This window comes from Apis dorsata, unplaced genomic scaffold (genome assembly GCF_000469605.1).
Source record: "Apis dorsata unplaced genomic scaffold, Apis dorsata 1.3 scaffold_341, whole genome shotgun sequence".
Lineage (NCBI taxonomy): Eukaryota > Metazoa > Arthropoda > Insecta > Hymenoptera > Apidae > Apis > Apis dorsata.
This window is the reverse complement of record NW_006263608.1, coordinates 404629-420609: the sequence shown is the minus strand read 5'-3', so window position 1 is coordinate 420609 and position 15981 is coordinate 404629. Positions and strand designations below refer to the sequence as shown.

General features: G+C 18.7%; 2 protein-coding genes across 3 annotated transcripts in view; one reads left to right on the top strand and one right to left on the bottom strand.

The window, feature by feature from the left end:
* Positions 1–726: 726 nt before the first annotated feature.
* LOC102678937 lies at positions 727–4317 on the top strand. Of its 2 annotated transcripts, none has more exons than XM_006618105.2 (6): positions 727–1297; positions 1392–2035; positions 2465–2878; positions 3017–3508; positions 3711–3833; positions 4102–4317. In XM_006618105.2, the coding sequence occupies exons 2-6, from the start codon at positions 1402–1404 to the stop codon at positions 4194–4196; spliced, it is 1758 nt and encodes a 585-aa protein (XP_006618168.1). In that variant the 5' UTR covers positions 727–1297; positions 1392–1401; the 3' UTR covers positions 4197–4317. The 2 variants fall into 2 exon arrangements, with proteins under 2 accessions (XP_006618168.1, XP_006618167.1); XM_006618104.2 differs by having other exon boundaries at positions 730–1297; positions 3011–3508.
* Positions 4318–11053: 6736 nt separating this feature from the next.
* The window catches only part of LOC102679165 (protein SPT2 homolog), a 7020-nt gene continuing 2092 nt past the window's right edge, over positions 11054–15981 (bottom strand). The window contains exons 4-7 of the mRNA XM_006618106.2: positions 12897–13054; positions 11679–12645; positions 11289–11510; positions 11054–11205 (exon numbers count right to left, since the gene is read on the bottom strand). Of these exons, the coding sequence (XP_006618169.1) occupies positions 11120–11205; positions 11289–11510; positions 11679–12645; positions 12897–13054 (1433 nt within the window). The 3' untranslated portion in view covers positions 11054–11119. The remainder of the gene's footprint in view (positions 11206–11288; positions 11511–11678; positions 12646–12896; positions 13055–15981) is intronic.

Below are 15981 nucleotides of genomic sequence, written 5' to 3'. Positions count from 1 at the left end.
TTGAAAACATATATATATTTATAAAAATTTAGTTCATATATACATAAAAATAATTTAAACAAATATTTTAAATGTAATTATATGATATTGATATATCGTATACATATCATATACATATAAATATATATAAACTAATATAAAAATTTTGTATATAATTCAAAAGGATATTAATTAATTGTGAATATTTTCTAAAATCAAAAAATAAAATTTATATATTATAAAATATAATTTATAAATTTATCTTTATTAATTTATTATATACTTGTTTAATAATAAAAAATATTTTATAAATAATGATTTTATGTATTTTATGTATTTTAAATATCATATAATAAAATTTATTTGAACATATTATTTCAAAAGATTGTAAATAAACAAATAATTCTTTTTTTATTCAAATTTTGATTATTATTTAATGTTTTTTTTATTATCTTTATTTATTACATATTTATTATAGATATTTATTATATATATTTATTATAGATATTGTTTTTTTTATTTATGTTAATTTGTATAAAAATAAATTTTATATTTCACTTTATATTTTTAATAGTTTTATAACATTATGTATATTTTTCAAAGTTTATAATATTCAATAAATTTTTATTTAACCATATTCTAATCAACATTAAATTCACAAATCATAAGTAATTGACAACTTAAAGGTTTATTCGTGATTGGTGAAATGTTTTCATTGGTTGGATACTCGACTTTTGTCATGTGATCATTTCCTATTTATGTTAATATCAGTGATACTGTCTCGAAATCTTGTGGCAAAACAATAACAAACTGTGTTTTACGATTGGATCGTATGAATTTTCAGTGCATAACTAAAAAAAATAGTGTAAAAATAAATAACAATATATATTTTTTGTTTGTAATATCTTTTGTCAAAGCTAGAAAAAAGTTAAATTTACAAGACATTAAATTCAGAAAATATTTTGAGCCAATGTTGTTGGCTAAGAAAAATATTTGCTGACGAAAGTCATGGTCGTTTCATTTGAGGGCGGTGAATGTACTATACGAATATAATCGTATGATTGAAGATTGTTATTAATTTGTAATATCACAAAGTATGAAAACGGATGAATCCTTATATTAGGATTTTATTAATTACCTGAACTATCAATTTTAAATCCGTAAACATATACGGATTTTAATTTATTTTTGTCCTTTCTGAATTTATGCAAATTGAATTTAATTATCAAATATATTTTATTATTGAAAAATTTAGATTTTAAAAGTTATATTTTAAATCACTATAAAGAATAGAATATTTGAAAAAAAAAAGAAATTGGTAAGTTTTTTATATTAAATATTAAATATTCTAAATTGTACTTTTTTAAAGTAAATCTTATTAAGAGTTTACTTTTTAATTTAATTAGTTCAAGATTTATATTAATGGGAGAATCTGGATACATTGAATTATTTTCGAAAATCAAAGCTAGTCCAATGGATGGAATAATAAAACAAGAACCAAATCAAGAAATGGGTCCATCTTCAGCATCAGTACCAATACCAGGAGGACATAGAAGTACCAGAGGTGTATATGAACAATTTTCACCATCTCCATTGACATCAATGTGGCCCAATAGATCAGATCATACAGAATCACCATTTAAAGTAGATTCTGATCAATTAGATGATTTTTTTAAAACAGAGAAATGGGAAGATGATGACATATTACAAGTAGATAAAGCAGATCTTATTCAAGGACCTACACTTGCTGAATTAAATGCAAATGATGATACACTTCTTGGTGATTTAAATTTTGATGATTTACTTTTACCAGAAGAAAGGATTCAACCATTTAAAATGGATGTTAATGTAGTTCAATCAGTTGCCCCATTATTTAATGATAACAATGTTGGATTTGCTCCAAGTAGTTTTCCACAGTCTGGTTCAACATACCGTAATATTCCAACATATATAAATACACATGGATTTAATTTGAATATAAATATCAATGTTGCAGATAATTTAGAAACAATTAGTCCTAATACTTTTCCAAGTCCAGGAACTAGTAACATTGCAGGTTTATATATAATTTTTTATTTTCATATTTTTATATTTAATGATTAATATTAATTTTTTATTTATTGACTTAAACATAATATATAATAAAGTATATAGTATAGTAAAAAAATTAAATAATTTTTTCTTTCTAATTGAAAATAATTAAACTTTATTTGAAATAAAATTAAAACATCTTCAGTATTTATAATATAATATATTTTATAATATATTTTAATATTTTAAATATTTTAAAGCTATTAATAATAAAAAAATTATTTATTAAAAATTTATATATGTGTGTATATTTCAAAAAATTTATTTTTTCTTTTTTTATATGCCAATATTTGTATTTGTATTTTAAAATAAAAAGAATATTTTTAAAAAATATTTTTAAGAATTAATTTTAAAAAAAATATTTTTAAATTAATTTTAAATAATTGTTTTAAAGGTAGTTCAACTGCAAGTTCTTCGACATCTCCACATCCAATTAATAAACCTAATGGACAATCTGCTCTTCATGAATTATTAATGAGACGATGTGAAAATTCTTTTGATAATACTTCCCATGGCCAAATGGATGTTGGATGCACAAATAATAAATCTAAAGTTTCTAGACTATCTATGTCTGCACCAACTAGAACAATGGGACTAGATCAAATTTGGGCTCGTAGAGAGCCACGTCCACATTTATTAAGCACTGGAAGTCTTGGTGTTGTTGAAGCAGGTTCAACAAGTAGTATAAGTACTGGAGGCGCGCTTAGTCCGGATCCATTGTATCATATTGATCATCTCAGTCATGATGAAGGTTATGAAGACAGTGATGATGATAGTGACCATTATGATGATTATAGCAGTGATAACGGTAATTTAAAGTTATAAATAAATTATTAAATAATTTTTTAATATTCTATTCTCTCTTTTAAAAATTTTTAATTTTATATATCTTTATATCAACAATAATGTATAAAATACAATAAAATGAATATTTGTATAGATACAGGTGGAAGTGATGGTGAAGATCAACACAATGGAAGTAGAGGAGGAAGTGGAAGTTTGGATTCAAATCGAGATAGTAAACATAATAAAAAAGAACGATATTTTTGGCAATATAATGTTCAAGCAAAAGGACCAAAAGGACAAAGATTAGTTGCAAGAACTCGTCTTGAAGATCCACATATTTTAAATGAAGCCACAGATCCTGTTTTTAGTCCTCATTGTGCACTTCGTGGAATTAAACACAGTGGAAAAGCTCGAAAAGGAGATGGAAATGATCTTACTCCAAATCCACGAAAATTATATAGTATAGGTCGCGAATTGGACAAATTATCTCGTATTATTAATGATATGACGCCAGTTTCCGAATTACCATTTACAGCAAGGCCGAAAACACGCAAAGAAAAGAATAAACTTGCTTCAAGAGCATGTCGCTTAAAGAAAAAAGCTCAACATGAAGCAAATAAAATAAAATTACACGGTTTAGAACAAGAACACAGTTGAGTATTTATGATTATATTCATATAAATATATTTTTATATTTATATGCGACAATATTAAATAAAAATTCAAATTTCTTTAAAATTAAAAAAATAAAAAAAAAGATTTTTACTGTATGTGTACATATATACATGTTAAACAATTTTTTTCTAGTAAATTATGAATAAAAAAGCTAATTTAGATAAATAATTATTTTTTAGGACGATTAATTCAAGGTATATCTCAGGCTAAACAAACACTTGCAGCAAAATTAACAGAACCTAATCCTGAAAATCAAGAAGAGCTAACACGTCAAATGGAGAAATATTGTAAATTGGCTACTAGTTAGTATTTTTTTAAATTTTTAAAATAAAAATTTTTAATTCTTTCTTGCATGATTTTAACTAATATATAATATTTAACTAATAAAAAAATATTTAACTTTCATTTTATCAATATCTTTCAAATTTACTAATATTAAATTTTATAAAATTTTATTAATTGTTTTATTTTATATTAATGTGAATAATTATTTCTTTAATTATTTTTAAATTAAAATTAAATTTGATCAATATTGAATAAAAGATATTATTTTTTATTTCATTGTTACAGAAATACGGATAGCAAATCATTCAACTGAGTTTGTTAATAAAGTATTGGATAAAGTACGTGCTGGTGTTCCTGATGGTGGCATTGATGACTTCTAATACACAATAATTATTTGCTAAAAATGTTCATATGAGCGCATAAAAAAATGCGAGGTGGAAACGATGTGTATAAAACATTAAATTCATCGTAAATCTTGAATTGAATGCTTCACATGGAAATCGAAAATCAAAAATAGAAAGTAAGAAAATATTAATAATTTAATTTTAAATATGTTTTTATCATTTGAAGTCAATGAATACATAATAGGTTATTATCAATCCTAATTGCAAATAATTTTAATATAGATTATATTTGTATTTTGTGTAATAGAATGTTATTTTATGATGCTATTTACTAAGAATACAATTTTTGATTATATATTTTTTTTATATAAAGTTGTATACATTGCATATTAGTAGTTTTTGATTTTATCTGTGATAATTCTTTTAAATAATTTTTAAAGAATTTTTGATAGAATATATGTATTTCATATTAAAGAAGTACATAAATTTTCAATTTTTTAGGATGTTGGTTGAATTGGAATATTTTGAAATGTACCATCGATTCTCTCTCGCCAAGGCGCTGCATTCCTATTTCCTATTTCTGCTTTTTTTTCTTTCATTATCTGTATATATCTTTGCATATGTTTTGTATGTATGTATGCGTATGTTTGTGTATGTGCACATGAAGTAAAAAATAATATATACCGCAGTATTATTTCATATATAATATATTAAAATATAATTAAAAAAACAATAGTAATATTGTAAAATAAGAAAAAAATCTATTTGAGATAATTAGTAATTTAAATTTAAAATTTTATTTTATAGTAGTTTTTCTTTTTAACATTAAATTTAGCATTATAATAGAAAAATATTCATTAATTGAAAGTCCTTATATAATTAAGTAATATAATTTTCTTTTGTGATACTAATATATTTTAATGATAAATCTGAAAAGTTATAGTATTGAATTTTAAATTATATATTTAATTTATAAATATAATACATATCTATTTCTATATACATTTGTTATATAAATATAAATTTTTAAATTTTAAGCATTGTTGGAAATAAATTGAACCAATAATTTTGATAAGTTCTATGATATATAATTATTTTCTATTTTATTTTTATAGAAATTTTTGCAATATTTCAAAATGGAATAATATTGCGAATTTGAGTAAATTTTCTTTTTTAATACATGTGCACATACTTGTCATTTTGTATATAAAATCTTATTATAATACATGTGATTTATTATGATCATAAAATAAGTGATAACAAATGGAAAAAAATATATTATAAATTTTATTAGTAAACAAAGTAACATTTTGGATTTAATATCATATAAGTAGAGTTTATTTCTTGATTTACAACAATAATCAGAACAAAAATTTTAACTATATTAGAGGCTATATGTACTGATAAATCAAAAATATTTCTCCAAAATCTTTCAAAAACTATAAATTTTATTTTGTTGTATATTGTTTATGTTATCTATATATATAGTAGTGTACCGAATCATCACAATAAGCAAATTTCAAAACTTTGAATGCATGTAGCATTGTTTTTAAGTTTTTTTATCTGACAATATTCTCTTTATCTTTATCCCATAATAGAATACTGTTTTTGTTTATTTTTTCTGCAATATAATGAGTTTATTTTTTTAATCAATACATTCAGTCTCTACTATAATGAACAACATAAAATATGAAAATGAAAAGATTAATCGAGAATATTAATTTTTAAACAATTATATAGATTATTTGTAAATATTTTTTAAATTTTTACTAACAAATTTATATTTTTTTTCTGGGTACCATTTTATATTTGCTATAAATATTTTAATTTCATAATATATAAAATATAAAAAAAATAGCCTATTTATGTCTAAGAAGCTTCCACAATATCTTATATATATAATATATATATCTGTATGTATAATATATTACTTAACATAATTTTGTTTTGTAGTTTTTGTAGTTTTCAAATACATGTGAATATTATACATAGTATAATAATAGTGAATATTATATAGTATATATTTTACAAAAATATTGTTATTCTTTGAATATATTATTTTAATGTTTTTATATATTTTTAAATATACAAACAACGAAATCGTTTTGAATATATAATAATAATGAAATAAATTCATATGAATGTATATTTGATTCGACTTTGTTTTTGAATAACAAATTTATATTATGATTACTTGTTAATTATTTTATTTATAGAATGACTTTTTTATAAGAAATAATTCTTATAAAATATAAAAAATATTTTTTTTATCTTCAATTGTTTATAAAATATCATGAACATAACATATTTCCAGATAAATTAATCATATTATATATGCATTAAAATTAAGTTATGATTTAATATTAATAAATATACATTTTTATGATTTTATTTGTTAATATTTAAAATTAATGTTTATGTTTGAATAATTTTCCAAAGAATTATGTAATTTGTTTTATTTTTTATTAATTTTATTTTGTTTATTTATAATTATGATTTATATAAAATATTCTCTGCAATTTATATTAAAATTAATAGAAAATGTTTTCAAAAATACTTCTATGATTTTTATACCAAATTAAACAATATTATATTATAAATATAATATTTACATATTATGTGATTATAATCATTTAAAGTAAATGTCAGAAGAGTAATTAATACGTTTTAAGTGTTATAAGTTTTATATTATTAAAATTTAATTTATTCTATTAAAATTCATTTTTCTTATGTCAAAAAATATATTTAATTTAAGAATTTATAAATATTAAATGAATTTATAAATTTAAGATTTATTTTCGCTATTTAAAATCAATTTGATTAAGATTCTAAAGTCACAAAAGAAAATTCTGAAGTAAAATACTGATTTTTATATGAAACCTTGCACAATGATAGGATTTGAGATGATAGAGATTAAAAATATTGCTATAAATATTTTAAGAGCAAACAAATAAAAGTTTACGAAATATTTAATGTTAAAATTTTTATTACGTTTTATTTCTTTAAGCGTAAATAACATATATATATATATATATATATTCTGCTAATTAAATTGTAATTGATGAAAGATTCGTTTTTTTCAATAACTTTCTTTTTTCATTACATAATTATAATTATAATTATATTGTTACTTTTATTATTTATATAATTATATTGTTTTACTTTTAATAGATACATTAATATTTTAAACTTAATTTGTATGTAAATATCTTATCAATAATCTATTTTTTTATAAGTTTATTTATATTATTTATTTATAAGTTATACATAGAAAAAATAAAAGTCGAAATGAAAATATTAACATTAAATATTTCTTTTGTAAACAATATATCTCAAAATTATATTTAAATAACTTCGATATTTAAATTTATAAATGGATAAAATCTTATATTGTAAAAATTGTTCCACGATTTTTTTATCATTTTATATTAATGATGACAATATTAAACGGAATAAATAATATCATTTATATAGGGATGTAGCGATTAAATAAAATAAAAGTAGTCATTTTACCGCAAACAAATAGCTAAAAAAAATTTTTTTCATTTGATATGAATTGATACATTGGTTAAATCATTATTCATGCAAAGTTATAATTTGATTATTATTCATTATCATTATCATATTTGTTTTTAAATTAAATTCTATTAATTAAAAAAAAATTTTTTTAATTTTTATTTCGTTATTATAAAAATGTTATTATATAAATAACATTTTATTTTTGAAACAAAAATTTTAATTTTAATTTCTTCTTAAAAAATTTTAATTTTTACTAATCTAAATTCTTATTTATTATAATGATAATAATAGTTTATACTATTTGTTATATTTACTAAGTTAAAAAAAAAAAAATAAAAAATAAAGCATTTATCTGAAAAATAGTAAATATGAAATAATAAAAGTTAAGAATATTTTGATATTGTTATATTAATATATTCATACTAAAGATCGATTCTAGAAATCAAAACAAATTTAGCATATAAAAATTTATTTTGTATTTTTTTTTAAGTTATAAGCAATTGAAACAATTGATATTTAACAATTTGATATTTAATATTTAATAAGAAACTCTATCTCCGTTTCTATCTTTTCATTTTATTTCATATAAATTTAATTGTTTATAATTTAATAAATAAATCTCAAGATATTTTTACATATTTTTTGTTTTGATTTCTAAAATTAAGATCTCTCCAAAGATTTCACAAATATTTATTATACTTTGAAATTTTTTTAAAGTTTTTATATTTTATGTTACAAAAATATTTTAATATAATAAAGTAACAATTTATTTGTTTTTATTTTTATTTTCATATTTTTTTTATCAAGACTATATAAAAATAATAGAAATTATACATATTTTGTGCAATGAAATATATCATTATGATAATTCCTAACAATACCTTTTCATTTTTAAAATAATATATACTTTTAAAATAATATAATTACTTATAATTTTGAAAATTTATTAAAATTAAATAATTTTTTATTTCGGAATAAATCTTCTAATAATTTAAATAGAATTTTAAAATTTACAAATCTATGCGTATTTTATAAATTTTTTTAAAAAGGAAATTTTATTAAAAAAAGTTATTCATTTTTCATTTTCAATTATTTTTCACCAAATCTATCAAATATATTATATTATATTATGTTATATATATTTATATTATATCTTATATTTTGCTAACAAAATCATAAAATGAATAAAAAAATTGAAAAAAAAATATGTGCCTTAAGCAAATATTTTAATCAAATTATTTTTTTAACATACAACATCATTTTTATCTGTATAAACAAAATAAAAAAAAGTATGTATAAAAAAACTTAAATATCTATAGAATAATTTTAATTTCTTAGTAATCTTGATCAATGAAAATCATATTCATATATGAAAAAATGAAACTATGAAACAATTTATGTATTTCGATACAAATATATATATATACACATATATATGATGAATAAAAGTATATATTCTCTGATTAAATATCTATATTTAATTTTTTCAATACTAATTTTTCATATAGAATTTTTATTCATAAAGCACATTTGTGGCTATTTAAAAATCTATATAATTGAATTTGTACTTGAGAGCTTTTAAATTAATATAATAAATATAATAAATTAATATAATATAATTTATTATATTTATGTAATTATTTAAGAAATTAGAAATATATAAGGAAAAATATAAAAAAAATAATTTAAAAAAATTATTTTTGTTATTCGTTTCGATTTTACTGTGAGATAAATAAATTTTTTCCCACATTTTTTTTATTACCAAATACAACGAATGTTAAAAACTGAAATAGGAAATTAAAATTTAGCGCCTAACAAATGCGATTCTTATGAATATTTAAATTATTAAATTATTAAATTAATTTTATCTACCTCAATATAAATCATTGTATGTAAATATAATATTTGAAACGATATATTTATTTTGTTATGACATATATAATATATGATATTAGTATAAATCAAACAATTAAAATAAATAATGTTTTCCTTTAATAAAATATAAAATGGAAAAAAAAATATATAATTGATAGTTTTTTTATATTATTCATTTGTATAGTATCGTTGTTCATATATAACATTAAAATATAATTAAATATTTTTTTACAGAAAAATCAAATTTAATAATTGTTTTATTCTTAATATTGTAAATAAAAGAATTTATAAAAATTGAATTTAAATAAATATTTAATATTTATAATGATGTGTTTTATTTAAAATATAAGCTATTCATTTATTAAATAAATAAAGATATTATTTTATTTTAATTATATTAATAATATTAATAATAGTATATTATTTTGTATTATAAATATTTTCTAGAAATTTATTTTTTATTCATTATTCATTAAAATTATTGTTATATGAAACAATTTTTTTATAAAGATGTTTTATTTATTTAATATTTTTTGCATTAAATAATGCAAATAATAATGCAAATAATGTTTTTAAATATAATTATCTTCATTCTATAGTAGAATAATCTGCATTTATAATTTCCATTTGAAATATTTTTTTATTGTATTTTTATTGTATTTTTTATTTATTGTTTTTTTATTGTATTTATTGATTATCTTTAATAATATATTTTAACACATTGTCAATAACAGAATTATGAAAATTGAAATTTCCATGTGTAATAGAAATTTTATATTCTTTTAAAAGAAATAGTAAGATAAATAAATTTGGAAAAAAATATTATTATAAATTTGATAATATTATTTGGTAAAAATAAAAAAATGAATCTAAAATTATTTAATCGAAAACTTGCGTGATTTTATCATCGTTATTATTAAATTTTGATAAAAAATTTTTTTAAAGTATTTTCCTCATGATACTATTCCTTTATTCTTTCATTTCAATTAAATAAAATTTTAATAAGAAAATTTCTAATAAATTTGAATTGTTAGAATAACATTCTGATATTTCTCTTTTAATCATATGAATTGTATCTAAATCCATCCTTTTTCATTGCATGATTCTTTTCCACGCATTCAAATCTATATTCACGAAATATCATCTTTCTCTAATTAAATTTTCTTTCTGTATGACATCATGTCTTTTCTTGTATAATTATTATTGTATTATTATTTTATCTTGCTAACTAAATTATTTTATTTTTAATTTTTATTTTCTTTTCTCATATCTTTCTTTTTTTATATATGTTATATTCTCTACTCTTATTATTATTAATATTAATATTTATATTTTTTACATATTAAAAATCATAGAAATTGAAATAGTAATTATTACTTAACTTTCTTTCTATTTAAAAAAGTTTAATTTGAATAGGATAAATAAATAATTTTTTATGATTAAAAAATAAAATAATATTACAAGCCTTTAAAAAACGAGAAAATTTTAATAGTTCAAAATTTGTATAAGCATATAATAGTTTATTAAATAGAATATAATAAAAATTTATAAACAATTATTTATAATCACTTTTTAAATTTTTTTTTTAAAAAGGCTTTTCGTTTTTTTTCCAAAGCTTCCATACGCATATCTTCTAAATCTTCCATAATGCCTCAAAAAAAATAATTTTAATTTATTATTTTCATAAATAACTATAATAAAAAAATTATAAAATATTATAAAAAGACCCTTTACCTATTTTAGTAGATACATATTCCTCTTTGAGTTGTTGTGCAAAACTGCTTTCCATTGCTGCATCATCATCATTGTCTACATATTTATATTTATTTTTATCATAACCGAATATTTCACTTATATATTTACTATAATCTTCATTTCCTTCTTCTACTTCATCATCAATGAAATCTTCAAGTTCAGAATCATATTCCTCTTCATCCTCATCATCTATTATGCGACCTATATATTTAAATATATAAAAACATATATAAAATTTCAATTATGAAAATATTTATTCATTTATACTATTTTATATATTATTGTATTATATACTATACTATTTATATATTATTATAATTGGATATTTTATATATCCAATTTAATAAATAAAAACAAAATTTTTCTTACGTTTATTATTAATGAATGATTTTTTCTGTTCTCTTAAATGAGGCACATGTTTAGATTTAATTGATTTAAGATCTGCTGGTGGAAATTGTTTTATTTTATCGTTTATTGTTTGTGATACACGACATTTTGTTACATTAGATTTTAGAGATTCTTTTTGTGAATTTTTTAATAATTCTTGTTTATCTAAGATTTTCATTTTTGATACTGATTTGTCACATTTTGCATTTTTTATATCCTCAATGTGTGTTTTGCTTATTTTTAATTTTTTCTTTTCTTCTTCAATAGTTTGTCGCATTTCTTCTAATTTTTTCCTTTCTATTTCTAATTTTTTCCTTTCTTCTAAAAGTATATCTTTTTCGGATACTTTTGATATGTTGCATTTGTTATTTATGTTGAGTTTGTTAAGATTAATTTTGTCAATGGGTTTTTTATTAGTTGAAGATTGCAATCCTGTTATTTTCGAAGGAATTTTGTTCAAAATTGCAGGTACTGTATTTATCTTCTCGGACACATTTGAAACTTTATTATTACAATTAGTATTGTTACGATTATCTTGTATTTTATTTGATTTAGATGCAACAATGCTTGCCTCTTTATTATTTACATTACCGAGTTTATTTCTTTGTTCTTTTCGTTCTCGCCATTCTTTTTCTTTTGCATATTCTTTCATTTGTTTCTTTGTCATTAGTCTTTCTGGTTCATCATTTTTTGGCTTAACATCAATAATAATTGGTTCATGTTGTTTCTTCTCAGCAATTTTCAATAGTTCTGTAAAATCAATTGGTGGTGGTATAGGTTTCTTTTTGGATTTTGGTTTTTCATCTCTTTCTTTTTTATCATCTTTAATATCTTTTTCAACTTTTTCTTGTAATTCTGTTTCCGTTTCTTTTACAAGAATCTTTCTTTTTCGACGATGTCCTAAAGTTTCTTCTTCTTCTTGCTGTTTTAAAGCTTGTTTCACTCTGTCCTTAAATCATAATTAAATAATTTAAATAAATAATAATTATTAATATATTTAAATAAAAATTATATTGACGCATATTAAAGATATTATAAATATCTTATAAATTAAAATATAATAAATAAATTAAAATAAATATATATAAATTAAAATATTTTGTTTTTGTTTCAATGAAAAAACAACTTTTTAATAATTTAATATGCTACAATTTTCTTATATCATAATAATAATATATTAAAGTAAATATATTTTCATACCTTTGTAGATGCTATATCTTTTATTGTCTTCTTTCGGCAGTCATTAAAAGTTGGTTTTTGCGAAGACGTATTATTATATTTACTCATTAACTGATTATAAAAAGCAGATGCTTCTTGTGAAACATATCCATAATCATCTTCATCAGGTTGTGATGGACCTAAAAACAAATGAAAGTATCTAAATATTCAATATTCAATATTAATTAAAATGTGTTTCTGCATGTATTATTCATCTATTTATATTTCATGCATACTTTATTTACTTTATCTTTCAATCTTTATTATATTATTAATTTTTAATATATATAATTCAACATAATGAAAAAAATATAATCAATACATATATAGTTGATATACACTAATAAACTTTAACAGAATATAATTTTTTAATAATTTATTTAATCATATAATAATAATTTAATAATTTATTTAATCATATAATAATAATTTAATAATTTATTTTATCATATTTTTTCAAAGGAAATTACAATATCAAAAAATTAAAAACAGTCTTTATATCATGTATTGGAAACATATTTTATGAATAACACAGAAATTATTAAGTTTGAAAAAATAATTTTTTATTATTAACTATATAGAAAATAATAAAATATATAAAATGTAAAAAACATATATTATAATATATGTATATATATATCATAATATATGTAATAATACATATGTAATAATTCTTTATATTTGATTTAATCATCTGAAAAATTGACTGCAAAAATTGACCTTTATTGCAAAATAATATGTTATTACAATATAATGGAATAAATTTTCAATTTTACAGTAACTTNTATATATATATATATATATATATATAAATTGTAATATATACTTTTTGAATTATACATATATGTATATTATATGAAATTAAAATTAATTAATTTATTGTTGCCAATTTATAGAATAGGCGCATTAATTTATAGAATCATAAATTTTTTTAAATTTAGATTCAAGACAAACTGAATCAGGAGAAACAGAAATATATGCACAATTTTCTTTGAGTTACAATGATCCAGTATAATTTTATAATAAGTAAATAATTATAATTTTATAATAAGTATACAATAAGAGCAAAAAAAGTTTCATTAATATTGAGATATATAATAATAATATTTTACAAATATTTTACAAAACATTTAAGAAATACAAAGTTATTTCTCTATCCTTGATCCTTAATAGGTGTTTTAACAATTATATATTTTTTTTCAGTCAATATATTCATATACAAAATTAAATATTCATAAACAATTATATATTCATAAACAAAATGAAATGATTAGTGATTTTAGTTTAAATTTTATTCTTTCTTGAAAATTTAATGTGATTTATGAGATATAAGTTATTATTTGATAGATAAAATAATATTATAATAATCATACATAATAATATAATTATAAATAATAACAAAAACAATATAAAATTTTTAAAAAGAATAAAATTTGATAGCAGAATATAAAGAAATATAATACAAATAAATGATAAAAATTAAATTATGAAAAATAATTTAATAATATATGAAAAAATTTAATTATTGATAAAAAAACAATTTATATTATGATAAGTTCGACCTAGCAAAAGTCAATTTTAAAGTGAAAATTATTTTAATTGGTTACAAAATCCTATATGACAAAATTATATATGTGTCATATATATATATTATAAAATATCCTGAACTAAGATTGTAAAAAACATATCTCTCTGTTTTAATTGTCCTATATTTATTTATTTAAAAAGATTTGCAATGCTCCAAGAGATACTTTTATTGATTTTTAATTTTTAATAATTAAAAAACGAATTTACACGCAATTTTATTATTCTTCATTTTCGCCTTATTTTTGATTTGTGGAAAATTTATTAAATTTCTTATTTATTTTATCCCATTAACTTCGACACTTTATACTTGAATTTTAAAGAAGATATAAACTTGAAACTATTTCGTTTCAGATATATCATCTGTTGTATTTATGAACTTTTTTAAATTAATTAACTTGACATAGTTATATTAAATATTAAAAATTAAATGAAAACACAATTAAAGCAAAGAAAAGAAAATTAAACTAGGACAGAGTGAGCAATCACTATAAGTAAAAAAACTAATTTAGGATAAAGAAAAAGCAAAGTAATAAAATAATATCAGAAAAAAATGAATGACTATAAATATGAGAAATTCATGTAAATCATATAGAAACTAGATATGATAATGATAAAGAAAATGGGAAAAAATATGAAGAAAATGAATAAATCATAATATAATAATGAATACCAGACACACAAAAAAGAGACCAATGCATAAGCCAATAAATACAGGAAGACCCAGATCAAAAAGGGAAAAAAAAATGCGTATTTATTATTATTACATACAATAAATGATTTATCAATATGGATACAATTTCATATTTATTTCCTCTTTAAACAACAAAGTATACTTGTTAGAGCATCAAAGTTAATAGTAGCTTAGCATCTGAACATTTATGTTATTGTGTATCACTTTATGCATTCAAAACTTGATCAATAATAATAAAAATCAATTTAGAGTTTGGCCCCTAAACTACTCAAGACTTATATTTACTCTGACCTGAATTGTTTGGTATCCTTGGCCATGTAAATCCACAAAATCTCACTGCCCTGTTGGACGGTGGAAAAGTAAGAAGGCATTGCGTTGATTGTATATATTCATATTCAATTACCTGTGGGCAAAAATACTGCCCATTATGGATATATAGACTGATACTTCTAAATACTCATTAATATGTAGATCATTGATCATACACAGAATTATAATAATTTATTTTGCAGAACCCACATAATAACCTATTACATTCATCTTCAGTGCATTTATACATCAAATTTATGAGATATAAATATGTTTATGTTATTTAATATATAACAATAAACAGTAAAAAGTATATTTAAAATAAATTTTTTATATATTTTCTTATATATTATATTTTATAATAATAAATTATTGATAATTATAATGCAACATTATTCATATAATAAATATATTCATATTTCATATTAATTTTTAAATTTATTTTATATTTCATTTATAAATTTCATATTATTCATTAAT

What these genes read in the sequence shown, in the direction of transcription:
- LOC102678937 (XM_006618104.2), top strand. Translation starts at nt 1,402, where the DNA reads ATGGGAGAATCTGGATACATTGAATTATTTTCGAAAATCAAAGCTAGT. An exon ending in TGATTATAGCAGTGATAACG is followed by an intron (nt 2,879 to 3,010) that starts GTAATTTAAAGT and finishes ATATTTGTATAG; the next exon opens with ATACAGGTGGAAGTGATGGT. An exon ending in CGGTTTAGAACAAGAACACA is followed by an intron (nt 3,509 to 3,710) that starts GTTGAGTATTTA and finishes ATTATTTTTTAG; the next exon opens with GACGATTAATTCAAGGTATA.